Source organism: Juglans microcarpa x Juglans regia, chromosome 3S (genome assembly GCF_004785595.1).
Source record: "Juglans microcarpa x Juglans regia isolate MS1-56 chromosome 3S, Jm3101_v1.0, whole genome shotgun sequence".
In the NCBI taxonomy this organism is placed as follows: Eukaryota; Viridiplantae; Streptophyta; class Magnoliopsida; order Fagales; family Juglandaceae; genus Juglans; species Juglans microcarpa x Juglans regia.
In genome coordinates this window covers 27,803,155-27,813,048 of record NC_054599.1, presented here as the reverse complement: position 1 = coordinate 27,813,048, position 9,894 = coordinate 27,803,155, and the positions used below count along the sequence as shown (strand labels likewise).

Sequence of the window (9,894 nt, the reverse complement as noted above, 5' to 3'; positions counted from 1 at the left end):
ATATTTTCAAAAAGAAATACCCTGTAGGCTGTAGCATACACCAAATTTTGAGATAATCTCTTCATCCAAAATGTATTAATTCTAATGCTAATATGTCAGTTTTTTTAAAAACATGCAGTTAGTTTTTTAAAATATAAATCTTAAGAAAAATGTCCATATACAGTTTGACTTTTTTCATTCTTCAACAGAATGTAATATTTAAAATGAATTTTCACTTAAATGGTTAACCAATAAAATCATTTAACGTAAAAAGAAAATTCGAAAGATGAAAATGAAAATGAAGATTTTTAACTGGCCCGAGTGACAATTGTAAAAGAGAATCACTGTCATTTCCATCTGTTGCTGAAAATAATCTGAGTCTTTTTAAGAAAATAGAATGTAATTGAATCCAAAAATTCATTTTCATTATGACCTTACTTTTTTTTAAGAGAAATTGCGGAACTTACTCATAATAATAATCTGTCGATCAGATCTGATCTGCACGTACCCTCGAAACCATTTACTCCCCTCCATTCTGTAAACTTCCTTCACTCTATGTATACATGTATATACGCTTGCTGCTTGCATTTGTTTTTCAATCAACAAGCGGAAGAAAAAGGGCGTATTGGTCGATTGGATCTCATTCTTTCCGGGTCGTGTGCTTTGTTGATTTTTGGCTCTGAAAGATGATATCTTTTTTGTTAGACTTCAACCTCAATTGCCCTCCAGAGCCCAGACCAAAATTCCAAATACTGCTCTTATGAAGAATAAAACGGAGTAAAAGACGGGATCTCATTCTCTGTGGTTTATGGGTTTTTGGTTCTGAAAGAGCATTTACTTTTGCAGCTCAACTTCGATTAACCTACGAAACCCAAAACAAATACTGCTCTTGTGAATAACAGAAATGTCAGAAATGAGGGTTGGTGATCCAAGCAAGCTCCACTTGAAGAAGGAGCTTACTCAAATCCGGAAGGCAGCCCGGGTTTTACGAGATCCCGGCACGAGTTCCTCTTGGAAATCCCCTCTAAATTCATCAAGATCTGTTCCACCGGCTGCTTCTCATTCAACTTCGGAGCACTTGTTACAGTCTGATCATTTCCAAAATAACAATGGCAAGGACAAGGAGAAGAGTGTGTTCCTGTACAATTGGAAAAGCCACAAATCCTCAACCGAGAAGAGCGCAGCAATGGCCACGATTGACGATGACGACGATGGATCTTCTTCTTCGATTCCGGGGGGCAGTGTTGAAGATAACCTGAGCGATGCGCGTAATGGTAGGGATTCAAAGAGTGATAGCTTTCCTTCCATATTCAGATGTAGGAATGCAAATCCTGTGTCATCGGCCAACTTTAAGAAGAAGAAGAAGAAGAAGATGAGGAAGAAGAGTAAGAAAACTGATACAAATTTGGACGCTTTATCAAAATATCGACATAAAGATGATATTGTTGGTAGAAACTTAGTTACTTCAAAACCACCGTTCCAGAGTCATCCTTCTATCGGGTTAAGCCGGGATGACTCTGTCGAGCAATCTGATGATACCGAAGAGTATAGTAATTCTGAGGAGTCTAGGAAAATTTTGAGGGCGTCCCCATTGCTTTTGAAACTTCAGCATAAGAATTGGTCTCACTCTTCTAAGTTTTTGAGAAAAAGTGGTCTAAGAGAGGATTCTTCTTTTTCATATAGTACACCGGCATTGTCGACTAGTTCCTATAATAGGTATCGTAATCAAAACCCAAGTACTGTTGGGTCTTGGGATGGTACTACTACTTCAATCAATGATGGGGATGATGAGGTGGATGATCATTTGGATTTGCCTGGTCGCCAAGGATGTGGGATTCCTTGTTATTGGTCAAAGAGGACACCCAAACATCGTAGTGTGTGTGGGAGCTGTTACTCTTCTTCACTTCCAGATACAATAAGGAGGAAAGGGAGCATCATGTTGTGCGGAAGTCAAGTTATGTATCCCAGGCGTCAAGGATCATCATCAGGTTCCAACAAGAGGAGTATTGCTTCAAGAAGTGCTCAAGGTGTTTTTCCCTTACTTGGTGATTGCAGAGGCGGTTCATCCATAGGAACTGGGCGGAGTGATGATGAACTGTCTACTAACTTTGGGGAGCTTGATTTGGAAGCTTTGAGTAGATTGGATGGGAGGAGATGGTCGTCCAGCTGTAGAAGTCAAGAAGGACTAGAGATCGTAGCTCTTAATGGGGAAGGGGAAGAGGAAGGCACACCGGACAATATCAGAAGTTTTAGTAAGAAGTATAAACCGGTGTTCTTTGGTGAATTAATTGGGCAGAATATTGTCGTCCAGTCGCTGAGAAATGCTGTTATAAGGGGTCGGGTTGCCCCCGTTTATCTTTTTCACGGTCCCCGTGGAACTGGAAAAACATCAACAGCCAGGACTTTTGCCTCTGCCTTGAATTGTCTGGCTCCTGATGAAACCAAGCCATGTGGTTACTGCAGGGAATGCACTGATTTCATCTCTGGCAAGAGTAGAGATCTGTTGGAAGTTGATGGAACCAATAAGAAAGGAATGGATAGAGTTAGGTACTTATTGAAGAAACTATCGGTGGCGTCCTCATCAGCCTTCTCAGAATACAAGGTTTTTGTTATTGATGAGTGTCACTTGTTACCCTCTAAGACATGGCTGGCATTTCTCAAATTTCTTGAAGAACCACCAGAGCGAGTTGTGTTCATACTAATAACAACTGACCTTGACAATGTACCCCGTACTGTACAATCACGGTGTCAGAAATACCTTTTCAACAAAATTAAAGATGTTGATGTTGTAGCCAGGTTACGGAATATTTCTGCTAATGAGAGCTTGGATGTTGAATCGGATGCATTGGATTTGATTGCTTTGAATGCAGATGGTTCACTTCGAGATGCAGAAACTATGTTGGAACAACTGAGTTTACTGGGGAAAAGAATCACCGCATCTCTTGTAAATGAACTTGTGAGTTTTCTTGTCAATGAACTTGTTAGCAAATTTTACTCGGGTGAATTTTATTTATTTATAAAATTCTATAGTTGCATAAATTTTTTTGATCGGTAAAAAAAATTTATACAACTGTAGAATTTTATGAAGAAATAGAATGTTCCAAACGGATTAATTGAGTGTATTATCTTCTACAGGTGGGAGTTGTTTCAGATGAAAAATTACTGGAACTTTTAGAGTTAGCAATGTCATCAGACACTGTAGAAACAGTGAAAAGAGCCAGGGAGTTGATGGACTTGGGGGCTGATCCGATGGTTTTGATGTCTCAACTGGCCAGTCTCATTATGGATATCATTGCTGGAACTTACAACACAATTGATGCCAAATGTGGTGATTTTTTCCCTGGTGAAAGAAGTTGTGAGTACCATTCCCTTCACTTTTGATGCTGATACAGCACTTCATTTTTCATCCTGAGTTTTGGTAGTGTGACTTATCGGGGAAAAAAAAAAAAGAATAGTACACCATGTCATAAGCAAATGTGTAATATCAAAAATAGGTTGAGTGAAAAAAATAAACAAAAGAAATAATCATTGACAGATCGAATATTGTTGATAAACCCTAATGCCTATTGGTACTAGTAAATAATTGTATCATGCCCAATCCATGTGCCAAACGAAGTGGGGCTTATTTTTGAACATGGGCAAATGAAATTTCTCACCAAATTGAGTTGCATTGTTTTCATTGAAAGGAATTCCAGGAACATGGGCAAATGAAATTTCTCACCAAATCGAGTTGCATTGTTTTCATTGAAAGGAATTCCATGTAGAAGCTTATAGTAGTTCCAAAATAGACATCAGTTAGAATGTAAATGGACAATAAAGTAATGAGGGTTTTTTGCCTTATTCCGGAATTTTTCACTGAAACTTCTCCATATTGACTCATCTCCTGCAGTTAGCCATGGAATCCTATTTTTCTGTTCTGCCCTTAGCATTCTTTTTATACCTAGTTATAAGTTGATCCATCTATTCCAATATGTCTGCTCGTTCTTTACGTTAAAAATATTTATTTGTCATCATTAACACTACCTTAAGTATTTCGGGAAAAGAAGAAAACGATACAATGAGAGACTGGGTCATCTTTTGTTGATTTAATTATTGCATCATGTGGATAGACCCTGACTTGATTATATTGTGGACCTGATTATATTCTAGAGAAATAAGTTGATGTTATAGTACACCCCCCAAAACTCCCAAAACAAAAACATTTTTCTGAAGGCAACCTCAAAGTGCCAGGTCCTTCTTAACCGAGACTGGATTGATTCTGGTGCATGAAACATTTGTTCTATTTTTGTTGGTTCATATTTTATATTCTTTGGTACAAAAAAACAAAAAAAAAAATCAAAGTAGAACACTTGCAGAGATGGGTGTGGGAATCAATGTGGGTATACATCATTTGACTTCTTGGATTATCTCAGGCTGCTCAAATCCCAAGGTTGGTCATGGCTGGTTTAATCCTTGAATGTTTCTGGGGGCTACCTAAACCATTAGAATTTTGGAGACCTTTAAGCGGTATTATCGACCTAGCTAGGCTATTGCTGATAGCACTCTGCTGTTTGACTTATAATGTCCTAGGTTCTTATGTAATTGACTTGCTGCGTAGGATTTATTTGTTAAAGTTTATATTTTGGTTGGTCTTCCCTCCAACTATTCTTAGTCACATTCTTTGATGTTTACATACAACCTATACCATCTTATTTTTCTCCATATTGTCTTTCTCACACATCAATATCCCAAAGAAAGCTAAAGAAACGGAAGTTTAGTGTTTCATATGTTGCTGCCTCGTCTGAGTGTCGTTGTAAATTATCTTCATATGGAATTAAAAATATCATGATTTTGATCTTTGATTAATAACTGCGATGATCTCGAGAAAAAATAATAATAACTGCAATGGATGGGTGGGTTTCATGTTTCAGTGTCTGAATTAGAAATGGAGAGATTAAAGCATGCTTTGAAGCTTCTTTCAGAGGCTGAGAAACAGCTTAGGGTTTCAAGTGAACGCTCAACATGGTTCACAGCAACCTTATTGCAGCTCGGTTCAATACCTTCTCCAGACTTTTCTCACTCTGGAAGCAGCAGAAGGCAGAGCTGTAAAGCAACCGATGATGACCCATCCAGTGCTTCAAGAGAAGCTACTGCTTACAAGCAGAAGTGGGATGCTCACCATACAACTCGAAAACCAACTTCTCCTGCTTCCCTGCAGAAGGCAGTAAGTGGGAATCCCAACCATCTTAGGGAACTGTTGTCAGGGGTTGACGGTTTCAGCTCCAACTCCAATCCCAAGCTGTCACAAAGCCAGTCAGTTGATGGGGGTGCGTCAGCTGCCTCATGTGATGATATTATGGTTAGAAATATGATGTTTAGATGCATAAACTCAGAAAAGTTGAATGATGTCTGGGCAAGTTGCATTGAGAGGTGCCATTCAAAGACACTGAGGCAGCTGCTAGCTGTTCATGGAAAGCTTGTGTCTATATCCGAAGTTGAAGGTAAGCTCATAGGTTTTCAGTTGTTGCACACTCATAAATTTTTACTTGTAAAACTGAAGCATAAAATGATTTAAAATGGCATGACCTCATCATAGTCTCAAGGTGCTTGTTGGTAATCTATTTATCAAAAAGGTTGCTCTCTGGTTATCTTGGTGAGGGTTGGTGCTGCAAGTCAAATGATAGTAAAAATTTCATCTGTGGTCTGTATGTATCTGCAGACCGCCAATAACTCTTTTTTTTAATGCCACCAGGTGTCCGGAACTATGTCCCGACTAATCCTGAGGGTACATAGGCTCTCGGCAAGGAGTTTCCCGCAATTGCATGCCAAGTAATTCAAGGGGAAATTCCCCTAGTCCAATGGCCCCTAGAAATTGTTTTCAGCCAAGGCTTTGAACTTTAGACATAAAGAAGGCATACTTTTTTTTTATAAGTAGAGGAAGCATACTACCAAGACCAATGCTCTTTTAACACTTGAGCCAACCTTTAGGGGTTGCATCGGCCAATAACTAGTAATCTACAATTGATATGGCTTTCAATTCCAGCTGATGTAATGATTGGTACTCATACGGAATCAGGTCTATATTGTTTCTCTTGTCTTACTTGCCAAATCAAGTTTCTATGTGAATTTTTCTAGGAACGAAAATAGGATATCACTACTTATTGAAAAAAAAAAATTGGATATTGCCTATTCAGTGAGTGTAGTTTGTTAGCTGATGCAGACGCTGGTGTAACTTTAGCCATAGTTGTGCCAGTGTCTGTACTACTGGTGTTACACCAGCGTCCGTCTCCTCTCTGTCGTACTACTGGTTTGGCCATTGCCATTAGCTGTAACTTTACATCATAGTTGTGTGTGAGATTAATATTTATCATTCACTATATTGGAAACACAAATAAACCATTTTTACCTGCATATGCTGCAGTTCATTGTTTGAAATTGTGAAGCCACCAACAGCAATGATGTGAAGGAAATGAGTCAGTTCATTTAAATTTCTAATAACATTTTAGTCAAATTGATATGAAAGACCCCTCCTGGTTCCACCTCCCATCTGATTAACTCAGACAGATCTTTTTACTCCTTCAGATAAAATTCTATCTTCTACTACTGAACTTGTAGAGGTTATAATGATCAATCTTCCTTGCGCAGTTTAGAAACTCCAAATCCCAAGATCGCCCAACATTTTTTTAGTCCATATGTTCTTTCTTTCGATACATACACCATGTTTAATTTTCAACTTATATGCATAATGCCATGACCATACTTTGGATAGTCAAGGTATAACATACTAGTTGTAAATACTTAAGCTTGGAGTCATTCACTAGGATCAATGACTGATTGGGTTGGTTTTTTAAAAATTGGAAGCATTTAATTGAATCGGTTTGCTTTAAAACTTGACCTCCTAAATGAGGTGCATGATGGAAGACCATGGTACTCTCTCTCTCTCTCTCACTGGCATACACATGCTTGTTCTTTATTCTTAGATGCTTCTGCATGCAGGTTTTCTTGTTGCCTTTGTTGCATTTGGGAATCGAGACATCAAATGTAGAGTGGAAAGGTTTTTGAGCAGTATCACAAATGCAATGGAAATAGTTCTGAGATGCAATGTGGAGGTTAGAATAATCCTTTTGCCCGATAGTGAGGCTTCTATTAATATCGTGAAGCTGGTCAAGTTACCAGAGGGTCTGAAGAAGGCTGAAACAGCTGCAGCTGTTGACCAGGAAAGGAAGGCAGTACACCTGAACCCAATTAATGGTTTTTCTAAACGTTCTTTGTTGCTGGATGGAACCTATCAATCTACCTCTGGTTCATCAGACTTAACAGCTAATGGCAATGGCCAAACCAATAGTACGAGAGAGAGGAGACAGGAGATTCCAATGCAGAGAATAGAATCCATTATTCACGAGCAAAGGCTAGAAACTGCCTGGTTACAGACTGCAGAGAAAGGCACACCTGGTTCATTGAGTCGTTTGAAACCTGAGAAGAATCAAGTCCTGCCTCAAAATGGCATATATTGTCAAGATCAAATGGACTCCATGAACTCAATGGCGTTCTCTCAGCATTGGGAAGATGAATTAAATCATGAACCCAAAGTTAACATTGGGAGGGTCCTCCAGAAGGACCAAAATAGTAAAAGGATTGATCTTTTTCCCATGTCACCAAGTTTATTGCACGATAAAAGCTTAGCAGGCAATTTCAGTAAAAATAACCTGTGAGTCTTTCTTTCATTTCTTAACTTACTGCATTCTTTTCCACATCTTTCATAAATTTCTTTGCCTCTCACTTGATTGGAAGATATCATCTGATGTGAAATTGATGCTTACCTGTGTAAAAATCATGGTGGGTTCACTGTTCATTTATGGCATGACAATTTCTGTGTAAGACTTGACTCATTCTTTCGATTCACTGATGCAAAAAATAAAAAATAAAAGAAAACGTACCGGCTCTTTCTTCAGTGTTTTTTATATATAACTCATGATGTTAGATGATTCTTTAACGGAGGGAATCTTATAAACGGTATAAATTTGCCATGCTATTCTACTCTAATTTTCCAGTGTGTGTCAGAGAGTGAAGTGATTTGATGCACTAGGCAATGCATGAGGCCTTGGGGTTGTTATGTGTGCCTGTTGCCAGGTATCAACATTTATCTGTCATATAACATTCATGCTAATTCGTGCTGTTTCTCTAGGGGATATGAATCAGGGTCTGGAACTGGAGGTTGTAGTGGGCTCTTCTGTTGGAATAACACCAAACCTCGTAAGAGGGAAAGGGTAGGCTGTTGCTTTATTTTCCCCCTTCCGTTTTCATTTATTTAGGCAGGGAAACTTGTTGAATGTCGAATAAATTTGTTGGTACTTTGTCCGTAAACAGGTTAAAGTAACCTCAGTTCGGCCACAAAAAGGTGGACGGTTTTCATTGTTTGGTGATTGCAGCAGGCCAAAGAAAACAGAGTGTGGATCTAGAAGATAAATAGGGAGAATTTGTAGTTTGGGGTTTCAGATATTTTCACTATATATTCTACTTTATTTATCTTTTGACAGTTGAGTCATTATTTTTGCGGGGGGAGGGTGCGTACGATATCTAAAGGCTGTGGTTGCCAGTTGGCATGTGCATTTTCCAATGCCATCAGTAAAGGAGAGAGACAGTGGATGTTAAACTGTTAATCTTCTTTCGCATTTCTGATCTGCTGACTCTGCTGGACTATTCTAGGAACGGGATGGATGGAAGTATCTTTCTCGTTTGTTCTTTTTGGTCAGGATACAGCTTCTCCCCATTATTTGCTTGTCAAGTGACCAATAACATAAGTTCTAACTGAAAAGAATACTGTGATGGAAAGGAATATTGGCCAGGATAATGATCCTGCCATGTTGTGTTGTATTTATAGATAATTTACAGAGGGTTGATAACTTGGTAGCATCTATACAAGTTGATAACCACGAAAGATAGATACATTACAACAGATAGATAACTCCTAACTAATAGGATTCATTTGTATCTTCTGATCAGCTTATCCAGCATCTCTCTTCTAATCTCATCTTGATTTGCACCATTATGTTTCTCTTGATTTGCTGATGATAACTATTGATTGTTAGTTTCCTTAACAGCCCCCCTCAAACTCATGGGAGGGGTAGTGACCATGAGTTTGTCATGGAGTTTAAGAAACTGAGAGGAAGTTAAACCTGCCCTTTGTGAAAATATCAGCACATTGATTTGCAGTTGAGATATTACAAGCCACCACATCTTTGTTTAGAATTTTTTTCATGTATGAAATGATAGTCTATTTCAATGTGTATGTTCTTGTATGAAAGATAGGATTAGAAGCTAATGCAAGAGCTCCCATGTTGTCACACCATAACTGAGGAGTGGCACGCAAAGAACAATTAAGTTCCTTAAATTGGGTCAAGCAATTTCCTAGAAAAATACCATAGGCACTAGTAGAGCGTCAATCAATTGGGTCTCCAACTCCTGTCGGAGCGAAATTTTTGTTTAGACTCTAACTCCGAGCGGAATTGGAGTCTGACTCCGATTGGAGGTTGGAGCTCCAATCGTCTATTGGGCTAAAAAAAAAATAATAGTACTTAAATAAATAATGTGGTCAATTTCTTTTGTTAAATAAATTATATGCAAAAATAAATTTAATCCATTACATTACATAGTACTATTAACAGAGGTAGGTGTGTCTACGACTTGATCTAAAAATAAATATAAGACATTAAGACTAATAAGAGTATCATGTGCCATGTGGTGGGTCCTTGTTTTAGTTTTTGCTCGGATCAAGCACAATATAATGTAACTACATAAATATAATTACATAAATTATTAAATATGATCACCAAAGCCCAAATCCAAACTTATAAAAAAAAATACTGAAAATATATAAAAAAAAAGAAAAAAAAAGCTTAAATACAATAGTTTAAAAACTAAATAATATGTATGATG

The 9,894-nt window shown here is 38.0% G+C and overlaps 1 protein-coding gene across 1 annotated transcript; it reads left to right on the top strand.

Annotated features, from left to right (window-relative positions):
• Positions 1-433: 433 nt before the first annotated feature.
• On the top strand, positions 434-8,863 carry LOC121257656 (protein STICHEL). The gene is made up of 6 exons (XM_041158786.1): positions 434-2,935; positions 3,115-3,334; positions 4,890-5,459; positions 6,955-7,666; positions 8,144-8,225; positions 8,326-8,863. The coding sequence occupies exons 1-6, from the start codon at positions 884-886 to the stop codon at positions 8,422-8,424; spliced, it is 3,735 nt and encodes a 1,244-aa protein (XP_041014720.1). The 5' UTR covers positions 434-883; the 3' UTR covers positions 8,425-8,863.
• The last annotated feature ends 1,031 nt before the right edge of the window (positions 8,864-9,894 follow it).

Coding starts and splice junctions, on each gene's coding strand:
- LOC121257656 (XM_041158786.1), top strand. CDS start 884: ATGTCAGAAATGAGGGTTGGTGATCCAAGCAAGCTCCACTTGAAGAAG. Junction 2,936..3,114: donor CATCTCTTGTAAATGAACTT/GTGAGTTTTCTT, acceptor TATCTTCTACAG/GTGGGAGTTGTTTCAGATGA. Junction 8,226..8,325: donor AACCTCGTAAGAGGGAAAGG/GTAGGCTGTTGC, acceptor GTCCGTAAACAG/GTTAAAGTAACCTCAGTTCG.